The 12,706-nt window shown below is 43.8% G+C and overlaps 1 protein-coding gene across 1 annotated transcript in view; it reads left to right on the top strand.

Annotated features, from left to right (window-relative positions):
• The window catches only part of FCF1 (FCF1 rRNA-processing protein), a 113,074-nt gene that overhangs the window by 72,980 nt on the left and 27,388 nt on the right, over window positions 1-12,706 (top strand). Inside the window, exons 2-5 of the mRNA XM_085626759.1 lie at window positions 5,813-5,880; window positions 6,259-6,330; window positions 7,625-7,773; window positions 7,904-7,976. Coding sequence (XP_085482885.1) covers window positions 5,813-5,880; window positions 6,259-6,330; window positions 7,625-7,773; window positions 7,904-7,976 — 362 coding nt within the window. The remainder of the gene's footprint in view (window positions 1-5,812; window positions 5,881-6,258; window positions 6,331-7,624; window positions 7,774-7,903; window positions 7,977-12,706) is intronic.

The raw sequence follows: 12,706 nt of genomic DNA, 5'->3' as shown, positions 1-12,706 counted from the left end.
CAGCTAACACTACAGAGTAACTCTGGCCTCCAAAGAGTAGCTGCTGCCCATCCGTAGAGTGCTTTAACACCTCCTGAGGGGAGGCAAGCGCTATATAAAACAAGCATTGGCATAGCCAATAGGTCTCGCCTTTGGGACCTTATAAGTGTTTAGCCATGCAACAGTTGATGTTGTAGCACCAAGGATATTGTGCTGCATAACTAAATTTTTATAAGGTCCCAAAAGCGAGACCTATTGGCTATGCCAATGCTTGTTCTAAATTGGTCCCGGATTTCTTCTACCATTTATCGACTCTGTGTGTACAACAAATGCTTAACATAAGCCAAGCTGCCTGACCACACTACCACAAATAGAGCACATGGCATTATTCAAGTAAGCCCTTTAAACCAATAAGGGTTGTCTGGACCTTTTGCATGGTGTGCCCTTACAATGGCCCACTACATAAAAAGTCAGCTTCCTACATTTGTCATATTTTTACTTTGTGTGGTTAGCAGAAGGAAATAAAATGCTTCTCCTTTTTAGGCTCCTGTCTGGTTTGCTAAATACTTCTTGGGGATATTCAGAATGTTAACTTAAGAATGCATTCCGCCCATTGCTTACCATTTGGCTTTTTGGTTTGTAACTCACATTTTCTATTTGCTGGCTTTATTTGCTTTAGGCTGTCCAGCTCGAGTTTGACCCTCCCATTACCCAAACTTTGTTTACTATAGTCTTCCAGGAACTTGCTTTCTGTAAACAGACCTTTAAACCTTGATCTTAACTTGTCACATTTGCTGTGCATTCAAAGACAGAGGTCAAATGTCAGGCAGTGTCTCCCAGGGAACATGGTGTTCATTTTTCTTTCTCTGACTTCAAAGTGAGAGGATTTATTTATTATCTTTGTTGCAGGAGGGAAATGGGATTCTGTTGAGGCTGTGACCGATTTGCCAAGACATGTTTTATTTGAATAATCCTGTTAAGTTACGATTTTGCTTCTTATCTTTGTTTATATTCCCCATGGTTTTATCGAATTTAGTAACCTTTTAATGATCTTCAGTATTTTACCTAAATTATATATTTTTACTTCATGGCACATTTTATATTGAATCTAATTTATATGCTTTTATGATTTGCTTGCCAAATCGAATAAAGTTTATGATTGAGCCATTGAGAGAGGATTTATGTGATAATAATGCTGGCAAGTGGGGTCTGCAGAAGGCTATACAGATTTTTTTTCTCTAGCACACATCAAATTTTAAATGTCTGTAAATGAACTGTTACTAGTAGAAGCAATGGCAGCAGTCCATGAAGATAGCACCCTCTACAAGCACCCGCTGCCAGGGCACATAAAACAAAAAATGGTATAAATTACAATTAAAGAGAGAGAATGTGGCCTAACGGCTAGGGCGGTCGACCTCTGAGCTGGGAAACCTGGTTCGAGTCCTGACAGGGATGCTAAGCAATCTGTGATTCTGGGCAATTCACTTAATCTCTCCGTGCCTAACAAAAACAAATGTGTCCGTATGTAACGTAACTGGTGCTCATTTAAAGCGCTCTGATCCTTCGGATCTAGTAAGCACTATATAAAACTTCACTAAAAAAAATAAAGAAACGCGTAGGGATGCACCACCAAAAAAACAGAGGTGTGATTCTTGTCTTTATATTCCCTTGTTTTCACTTTATTTTGTGTAAAGTTTCACATGTATGCAGTAAAGACAGCCAACGCGTTTCGTCCATAGGATGGACTTCTTTTGGGCAAATCTAAACCTAGAAGGATCTCAGCCTAGAAAGGACGTTGCGGTGCAGTTTCAAATCGGATCCCCACAGTGACGTGCATCATTGATATTATAGATAGTTAAGCACAAAAACTAAACTCTGTCATCCACAATGTGGGCGATTGTATGCTGCAATAATAAGTACCCAAGTGGAATCTCGCCACCAAGGGAATCGGAGGAGGGCCATTAGGCCCTTGAGCCACTCTGATTGGTGGTTTGTCCCCGCTGTAGGACAACTGCACTCCAATGCCATGCAAAAGGTAGAAGGAACAAGAAAATAAAGACAAGACTCACACTTCTGTTTTCTTCGTTATTTTGGTGGTGCATTTCTGTGTGTTTATCTGTAAATTAATGTGCTGCCGATTAAATCAATACATTGGGTAATGACATTTCCACACTATCGTTTTTGCGCTGTATACTTTTTTCAGTAAAATTGTATGTGAATGCATATGTAATGGTCATTTCAATTAAAGATGTGGTGTCTGTAATGGCAGTACCTTATCATACCATGCATACTCGAACGTTACTCCACTCTGCACCACACTACAGCACTCTACTCTGCACCACACTACACTACACAACTCCACACTGCGTCACTGCACTTTTCTCTGCACCACTCCATTTTGTCTCTCTACTCTACACCACCCAACTCTACTCTTTGCCAATACACTCTACCCCACACGTCATTATGTACCACTGCACTCTACACCACTCCGCGTCACTGTACTCTATGCCACTCTACTCTTCATCAATGCACGCTATGCCACTGCAGTCTACGCCAGTGCACTCTGCACCACTTTACTCAATCAATGCACCCTATGTCAAACTTGTCTGCGCCAAATCACTCCACTCCACTATACTCTATAGCACTCTAATATACTCTGCGTCACTGCACTCTACGCCACTCTATTCTACTCCCTGCTCCTTACGACCCTCTACTCTGCGCCACTGCAGTCTATGCCACTCTACGCTGCGCCGCAGCACTGCTAATGTACTCCGTCATTCTACTTATACACCACTGCACTCTACAAAAATATACTCTGCAACACTACACTCTCTGCCACTCTACTTTATGCCACTCCATGCCACTGAACTCTACGCCACTCCAATCTACTCTGCACCACTGTACTCTACGAAACTCATCTATACCACTGCACTTTAGTCTGAAGCAATCTACCGTCGCTGCAGTCTACACCACTGTATTGCACTCTGCGCCACTCCATACCACTGCACTCTGCGCCACTTTATTCAAAATCAGTACACTCTACACCACTGCACTGTGTCTCTATACTCTACACCACTGCACTCTACGCCACTCTACTCCACTGCACTCACTCAACTCTGCGCCACTTTACACCACTCTTCTGCACTCTACGCCACTCTAATCTACTGTGAACCACTGCACTCTGACACTGCACTTTACGCCGCTTCACTCTATGCCACTCTAATCTAGTCTGCACCACTCTACGCCAGTGCACTCTACTATGCACCACTACAATCTCTCCACTCTGCACTCTATGCCACTACTGTCTACCACTACACTTTACCCTGCACCACTACACTCTGCCACTCCACACCACTACAGTCAACTCTGTGCCTCTCTACTCGACGTCTCTACACTACTGCACTCTACCCTGCACCACTCTACTCCATCTCACTCTACACTGAAACACTATATGCCACTCCACACTACTCTACACCACTGCACTCTATGCTACGCTAATCTACTCTTAACCATTGCACTCTACGCCTGTTCACTCGACTCGACTTTACTCAAAACCATTGCACCATACACCACTGTACCTATGTCAGCTACATTGCACCACTGCACTTTACGTCACTATACTCTATAACATTCTACTCTGTACCACTGCACGTGACATCACTCTACACCATTGACCTCTACGTCACTTTATTCCACTCTGCACCAATGTACTGTCACTACTCTCTGCAGCACTCTATTCGGCGCCACTGAAGTCTACGCCACTCTATTCGACCCCTGCACGAATCAACTCCACTCCACTTTATACTGCTGCACTATATGCCACTGCGTTCTACACCAATGCTCAAGTACACCACTTGACTCAAAACCACTGAACTCAATACCAGTCTATTCTGCACCACTGCACTTGTATGCCACTATACTCTTCACTATACTCTACAGCACTGCAATCTACTTCACTCTCCACCACTCTTTGCCACTGCACTCTACTCCGCGCCACTCTACTGTGCACCACTGCACTCTGACACCCAACGCCACTCTAGTCTATGCCTCTCCACAACACTGCACTCTGCGCTATTACTCTACACCACTCTGCGCTATTACTCTACACCACTCCACTTTGCACCACTCCACACCACTTCACTCTACTCAGAAACAATCTACTCTATGCCACTGCCTTCTATGCCAATTAACTCAAAACCTCTTTACTCAAAATCAGTGCACCCTACGCAACTGCACCTATGCCAACTACTTTGCACTACTGCACTTTATACTACTATACTCTACAACATTCTACTCTATGCCACTGGACTCCGCGCCACTGCAAGCTTAGTCAGTCTACCCCACTGCAGTCTACTCTTCTCTGTTTTACTCTGCACCACTCGATGACCTTGCACTCTGACACTCTACTCTGCATGACTGCACTCTACTCTGCACCACTCAACTCTACACCGCTACACCTGCACCACTCCACGCCACCTCACTCTTCGTGACTCTACTCCACTCTGTACCACTCCATTCTACAACATTGCACTCTCTTCCACTGCAATCTCCTCTGCACTGCTGTACTCTACGTTAATGTATCTATGCCCATGCACTCTAAACCACTTTACTCAAAGCCAATAGCACTCTATGCCAATCTACTCTGCACCACTGTACTTTATGCCACTTCACTCCAGGCCACTCTTCTACATTCCACTCTGACACTCCACTCCATGATACTCCATTCTATGGGACCCTACTCCATTAAACTCGGCTCCACTGACACTCTACTCTACTCCACTCTACTCCACTCTATGCCACTGCACTCTGCTCCCCTCTGTGCTATTCTACAACCCTACTCCGCTCTAAGGAACTCCCTCTATTCCACTCCATCCCACTTTGCCCCACTCTATTCTATGACCTACTACTCCACTCTATGCCACTTCACTCTGACAATCTACTCCGTTGTACGCCACTCTGCTGCACTCTAATGCAATCTACCCAACACCCTCTACTCCTCTCCGCTCTGCACCACTCCACGACAGTCACTCCGCTCTACAACACTCTACTCAACTAAAACTGTGCTCCACTCTTCTCCCTTCCACTCTACGACACTCCACTCCCTCCACAACACCCCACAACACTGTACGCTACTCCATGACACTCCTGTTCACGCCACTCAACTCTGCTGTATGCCACTTCATAACACAACACTCTACCTCACACCACTCTCCTTTACCCTATTAACTTTTAGCCATGCTGAACAGCAGCCACTCTGGTGTACAACATTGCTAAAACATGTTGGCAAGGCCAATAGCTCTTGTATAGGCGAGACCTATTGACTTTGCCAGTGCTTGTTCATAAAAGTGAGTATTTGGCTGGACAATGATTTATTGCTGTTTCTGCTGTGCATATTTTGAGTTGTGTACTTATGTTCTCTCCCCTGTTTCCACACCTCCTACCTTTCTCCCCCTCTGTTCCCACCCCAAAACACCCCCCCCAAGATAGCCTTGGACCACTCTGACCAGGCAACCCTGAGTGTCAAGTTCAGAAGTGATACTTGGCCCAAGACCTCAATCCCGACGGTTGGCCTATGTAGGGGGCTCTGACATATAGCATTTTAGGGCAGTAGTATTGATGGCCCTGGTGTACTAGTGGTTAAGAAATGTATCCATGCAGGAGAGTACTTCGAAATCATCATTTCCCAAGAGTATCCCTAAGAAAAGGCATGGCTGTTGCTAATTAACCTCAAATGTATGTCCCTTATCATTCAGGACCCCATTGACTAGAACTCAGGCCTCTCATGTGATAGGTGGTGGTGGTTGGAGTTGACAGATGTCGTTTCTATTCCCAGGGGAAACAGAAGAAAACTAAAAAATATGCAACCATGAAACGCATGATTAGCCTGAAAGACCAGAGAATGTGAGTATTGTATCTATTTCTTTTCAGTTCATACAAGTGACAACTTCTCTTCTTATATTCAGCCCATGGCTGAGTGCTCCACAGGGATGTATATAAAATTAAAGAAATTTTATATTAACGTATGTCCTTGCTGCAAATGACTTGGATCACATCATTAAAAATAAAAAAGGCAATAACGGTAGTACAGCTCTAGTAACCGATTTGTCATGTATGCCATAAACTAGCAGTTAATATCTGAAATTACCATAATGACCTCAGTATTTTATGATATATGGAAGTTTGTACAATGATGAGAAATCTTGCAAGACTTGTGTGGTTGGGGTGAGATATTACTATTATGTAAGAGTATAATAATTAACGTGGATTTTTCTGTCTTAGCAAAGAAAAGGATCGAGCAAAAACTGTTACAAAAAAGAAAGAAGATCCCAGTGCCATCAAAGAAAGAGAGATGTGAGTGTCCCTTGGGAAGTGTACACTCTGAAAATTGTACAAATTGAAAAAAATCATTAGTTCATTGGGACTGTCTAGTAATAAAACGTGCAAGTTTGGATTTTACATTCCTCGGTACTGATGATCGCTTTGCTGCCCATTAAACACACCTACAATCCTTCTTGCTCTGCATATCTTCATACACTGCCACAGGCAGGTTCTTCAGTCTTCACTGTTCATATGCTTCCCGCAGCTCCTTTGCCAAGCACCCGCTCGCTGCAACCTTTTCTGATGGTGATGAGTACAGAGCCTTGGAGTTCAAACTATAAATGAAGGGTTAATGAGGGATGCTGCTGATGTGAGTTTAATTAGCAATTATAATAGCTCTCTGTTTTAGGCTTTTGGTGGTGGCTTTTAGAAAAGCAATTGGCGTATTTTTTTTGCTATTCGACTGTTAAGCTCCTGTACATTCCAGAAGAGGCTTCCTTAAAAATGTTGCTCAGCCATGCAACTAGCCATATGTTTGAAATTGGCTTACCATCTGCCACTAAGATCATTTTGAAAGGCACACCAAAGCTCGGGTAGCTTGTTTATTTGTTTTTCCACAAGAAATGTAAATGCACTTGAAATTGGGAGATGTGGGGGCGAAACAAAAGAAATATGAAAATGAAGACTTTTTCTAACAGCAACGCTTTATCAAGGTATTTCTGAATGCTTCCCTTTTTTCAACACAGTCATTGCAGAATCAATGGGCGAGCCTGTTCACACTACCGTACCGTTCGCTTGTTTTCAGTGGCCCTGAAACTTGATTTTTAAATTGCTGCTACGGGCCCCTCCAGCCAATCAGGAGGGTAATACTACTTGATTTTTAAATTGCTGCTTCGGGTCCCTCCAGTCAATCAGGAGGGTAATACATATTAGTTGCTTTGCCACAGCTTGGATAAGTGAACCTTACTGTGGGCCTTGAGTTGTAGGAATTGTGAAAGAACTTGAAGCATCTCCACCCACCTCTAGAAGTACAAGGATATAAAATGGGCACAGTTATGGTTTTCAAAATTTAGCTAGGAAATATTCATATGGCAAAGATCCCATGAGAACAAAAATGTGCTGTACCGTTCCCTAATCAATAAGCTGATACCACATAACATATCTTTAATAGGTTAAAAAAAAAATGACCTGCGGCACTGGAAACCTAAGTTTCAAATGACTGACTCATCACCACAATGGTGGACCGGTGTGAATTATCTGCGTTTTCTTGCTCTTTGATTTATATTAAGCCATATGTAACACATATTGCTGATCTCTTCTTTCACAGCCCCCAGCACCCGTCCTGTCTGTTTTTCCAGTACAACACAAACCTGGGACCACCCTATTACATCCTGGTAGACACCAACTTCATCAACTTCTCCATCAAAGCAAAACTGGACATAGTTCAATCAATGATGGACTGTCTTTATGCCAAGTGTGAGTCTGATTTAGTACAAAAGATTATTCTCTTACCATAGTTGGTAAGTGATTCTTGCCTTTTTAATGTGTTCATAAAATTATATGTTTTAAAATGTATATATGTTTAAGTTCATGACTGTTTTTGCAGGTGTCCCCTGTATCACGGACTGTGTCATGGCAGAAATTGAGAAATTGGGTCAAAAATACCGTGTAGCTCTCAGGTACGTCAAAGAAGCAGAGGGGTCAAAAAGAGACTAGCTAGCGTAATCAAAGTGAAAAGGTAGGGTGTCTTGGTAGTGCTGGGAAAATGAAATTTAAACTCACAAGAAGAATGTTTATGGATTCACTTACAGCTATTGGTCTGCATATCTGTTATGTTATACTATACTTATAGCGCGCACTAATACTCGAGAGTGTCCTGGCGCGAAAGCTGAGGGAGAACTCCGTGGGAAGGCAATTTAGAGCGAATCTGGAAATAGAAAAGTTTTCAATTGTTTATTGAAAAGCCTGAGATCTTGAATGACTCGAAGCTTTAGAGGCAAAGCATTCCAAGCGAAGGCTGTTTTTACTGAAAGAGACTGGCCACCCAAACGAGCCCTGTGAAAGCGAGGGATCGACAGCCGTCGCAGGGAGGCGGACCGCAGCACTCTATTCGGGGCATAGAAGGCAAACCGCTTTTGAATATAAAGAGGGCCAACGTTATGCAGTGCTCTGTGCGCCAAAGTTAGAGCCTTAAATTGCACTCTTTGGAAAACCGGCAGCCAGTGCAGATCACAAAGTTGTTTTTTAACGCTAAGTCTACCTGAGATGTTAAACAGAAGTCTGGCAGCAGCATTCTGTATAGTCTGCAATTTATTAAGTAAGTATCTTGGAATCCCCAGATACAAAGCATTTGCATTATCGAGGCGAGAAAGGATAAGGGCAAGAACCACAGTTTCCTTAGCTGGCTGAGGCAGCAGCGGCAGGAACCTTCTCAGGGACTTAAGAATGCCGAAGCACAATCCAACCAGTTTGTTAATTTGGTGGGTAAACCGAAGGTCTTCTGCAAACCACACCCCCAGATTTTTCACAGGAACACCCTCCGAGATCGGACGGGGAAAGTCAGGTGGCCACAGGGATTCTCTGAAATTAGATGGAAATTGACCATACAAGAGAACCTCGGACTTATCTTCATTACATTTCAACTGGGCGGAAGCCAGCTACCTAAAAACTGCCGATAGACAGTTCTGCGCAGCCACAGTTGACAGATCTGAATCCTTCCATGTAAAGAGAAGTTGCGTGTCATCCGCGTAGGCAATTATTTTAGCACCCAGCTCCTCTGCCAAAAAGATCATGGGTGTTAGGTAAATGTGAAAAAGCAAAGGGCTCAAGGTAGGGCCCTGCGGGACACCCGTAGACCCCTTCCTCACCGTAGAGGAAAAGGGAGGCATCCATACCTGCTGGGACCGATCCTCCAGAAAAGATTTTATCAAATCCCAAGCAGGACCACCAATACCGATGTTTGACAGGCGAGATAGAAGTAGCCGATGGGGAACCGTATCGAAGGCGGCAGAGAGATCGAGTAAAACCAAAGCTGCTCTGCCGCCCGCGTCAAGGCAGTCCCGAATAGCTTCGGCCACTTCTACCAACGCAGTCTCGGTACTGTAGGATGACCTAAACCCAGACTGCGCAGGGTGAAGAAGGCGAAAAGATTCCACAAAAGCTTCCAGCTGTCGGAAAGCCACCTTCTCACAGATTTTAGTCATAGCTGGGAGAAGAGAAATGGGGCGATAGCTGGTTAGTTTAGTGGGATCAAGTGAGGGTTTTTTCAGAAGTGGTAAGAGTTTAGCCTGCTTCCAACTGCTCGGAACAGTGGAGGTCTGTAGAGATAAATTTATAATTCTATTTACCTCCAAAGAGATCATCTCAGCAACACCGGCTAACACCCTGGCAGGAGCAGGGTCAGAAGGGGGCCCTGATTTAAGAGATTTTAAAATAGCCAAGGTATCTATCTCCCCTACATGCGTAAACTTGGTGAAAAGAAGGGGAGGGGCTAAAGGGGCCGACAGTATCGAATAGGGGGAATAAGTCAGAGAAGGGGGGTCCAGACCAAAACTATCTTGGATCACTTGTCTGACACTCAAAGGTGTAGCGCTGCACGACCAGCCCTCTGTGAACCTCAAATTCAGTAACGTCCATTGACTTTTTGTTCACACTCCTTGAAAATAATGGTCATACATGCAAAATGTTACTCGTTTAAACAAAGGCTGCAGACTATTACAACTTAGCAATGGTTTATTTATTAATAAAGCTATTTGAGTGAATCCCATAAAATAAAAGCACATGCACTTATGAGGCCTTTTCAAGAAATCCTGGCATAGCTAAGGGGGGTTTGGGCATTAGTCTTTGTTGGGTGCTATCATGGGACCCATATTCCACCAGGATGTGTGGGAAAGTGCCTCATAAGCATTGGGGGTAGCTGTTCTTTACTCGTACTTCTAACATTACGGTTAGGCGTCCTCCAGCAGAGCAAAGTAACCTACACAGTGAGTTGTGTGTGTCCTATATGAGTTCAGGGACCTTCTGCTTAACCTCTGCGAGCCAAATATTCTCTCTGAGCTCTGACCACATCCCATCCCCTCCCCTGGGTCCCTGATTTCTCCTTCAGTGACTGAGCTTCAACAGCTCTGTCAATAAGAGATGGGGACCCTGGTGGGACAGTGAAAGCACAGTTGCCGGGTGTGCTTGCCCTCACCACTTTCTCTCCATGTGCAAGCAACCATGCTTGTCATTCGTTTTGCCTGGATGCTGGTGCTAAGGTTTCATCAACGCTCGGGAAACCATGAACTAGAGGTTTGAACGGTCTTCTTTTAAGTATTAGAGCAGCTTAGCACTGTCCAATGTGGCCTCGTGCCAGTGGGGCACCCAGACTACCTACCATATCCTGGGATAGGAGGAACAAACTTGCATTAAGACTGGCAGTGCTTCCTTGCTCAGTGAACGCAGTGCATGAGCTTGGTCAGCTTGGCTTCGAAGTCCAATCACATGGAGCTTTATAGCCGGGTAAGAGGAGGCAGTAGCTACATGGAGTGTAGATATTAACACACTTTGAATTACACATATAAATCATGGAACTCCTTGAATGGATATGCCGCATGCTGAGTCTACTGAACAAGTGGCTTTTCCAACCCATGCTCAGGACTACTTCTGTTTAATCTACATCTGCACAATAAAAATGATTGCAGTAAAATGCTTAATTACTTAAGCTATAGAGTTTCTTGAAATTGAATGAAGCTTGCCCTGACACATGGTGATTGGGAAGAATGAGCAGGCAAGAGAAGAGTACAGGCCGGGGCAGGGAGGGGGTCCAGTAAATGAACAAACAAGCAGCAAAAAGGCTAGCGCACCATGATGTACTGAGAAGATGAGAAAAATTAATTTCAGAGCTTTTGCCTCCATGCAAGTGCCTTAGCCTTCTTTTCAATGTAAGCTGTTCTATGCGATCTCTAGTTGCCCTGTTGCTTAGCTACTCTTCCTCATGACTTGCTTCTTCTTGGGAACATACGCCATGGGGCAAAGTTAAAATGATTGGCTATCTCTGTGTTCCATTTATTGTCCCCCCTCCCGCAAACTCCATATCTTCTGTCCTTGTGACTCTTGGGAGTCTGGTTCAAGAGGAGACCAAGGTGCAGTTTCTAGAAATGCCCTTTACAGTAGGGCTCAGTGGAGGGTGTTTATTCCTGCCAACATGGCTGCTTAGATAATTGTTGCTGTACAATGTTATTCATTGATCATCAGAAATGTTTTCATATGAGGAAAACGTGCTCGAAATTTGCTGCACGAAACATAACATGGCAACATAACTTAAATTGTAAACTGGTTGTTTGACTTTGAGATCTGACCTGGAAGTTTTTAACTCTGCGGGCCTGAAACACAACCGGGAAGAAGACTTGGCTCTGGCATTTATTACTAGTGCCAGAGTAGCTGAATGCTCACTGGTATTGTGAACAGACAGGCGAGCATGCTGACCGGTCAGGCATGGGCCTCGGTGGAAGGGCAGGTACATGGACTTGAGGTATTCTTGAAAAGCACTGTGTTTAGAAAGCAAATTTCGTACACAGTGCTTCACATTGTTCCACACACACAGCACCTTATGTTTAAAATGCGCCAGGCGGATGTGTAAAGGAAGCACAGGCTTTAATATTAAATCACAATGTTACATAAGAGCAAGTCAGTGACCATTGTTGAAGGGAGGCAGACATTTGGTAATACTACAAGAAAGGTCTCCTGGTAAAAATAACATTAGCAAAACCGGTATGTCTGGCTTACAAGAGTGCCTTTTCATTGATTGTGGAATTTAGTTACTGCGTCGCTCATCATGCGTACATGGACCTGTGCATTAATTTATCCACATTTTGACTCATTCTTGAATTCACTCATCCATCTACAATACTCTGCTCTATACACACACCATCAACGAAGAGCCACATTAATTTATAAGCCAGACCTACTAACTTTGCCAATACATGTTGACAACAAATGTTTATATGGCACATATCTAGCTATAAAGGCAGCTGAGTGCCGTACAAAGTAATTATTATTAGAGTATTTACTAAGTACAACATTATTTCTTTAATCTCTTGTCACGGTCATGTTAAAGCAAACCCAACCATAGCCTTCTGGACCACAGTAGCACAACTTTGTAATCCATCTCTGTCACTTAATCGTTAAAAGTCAAAAGTAGTATTGCATTAGCAGAATCTCTAGAGAGCCTGTTTTGTAAAATGTACTGCTTAAAAATCTGGGGCCACTTCCATTGCATGCCTGGCGCACCATGCGGACAGCTTTAAATTGCACGCTTTGTCTAACCAGCAGTCTACTCGGATGGGGTGAGAATTATTTTTTCCAAGATATGGCTGTATTTTGTGAGTGTTCAAAACGGGCAAAATTATACTCTGACATCTTGAGGTAG

This window comes from Triturus cristatus, chromosome 9, assembly GCF_964204655.1.
Source record: "Triturus cristatus chromosome 9, aTriCri1.1, whole genome shotgun sequence".
Taxonomy (NCBI): domain Eukaryota; kingdom Metazoa; phylum Chordata; class Amphibia; order Caudata; family Salamandridae; genus Triturus; species Triturus cristatus.
This window is presented reverse-complemented; position numbering and strand designations above follow the sequence as displayed.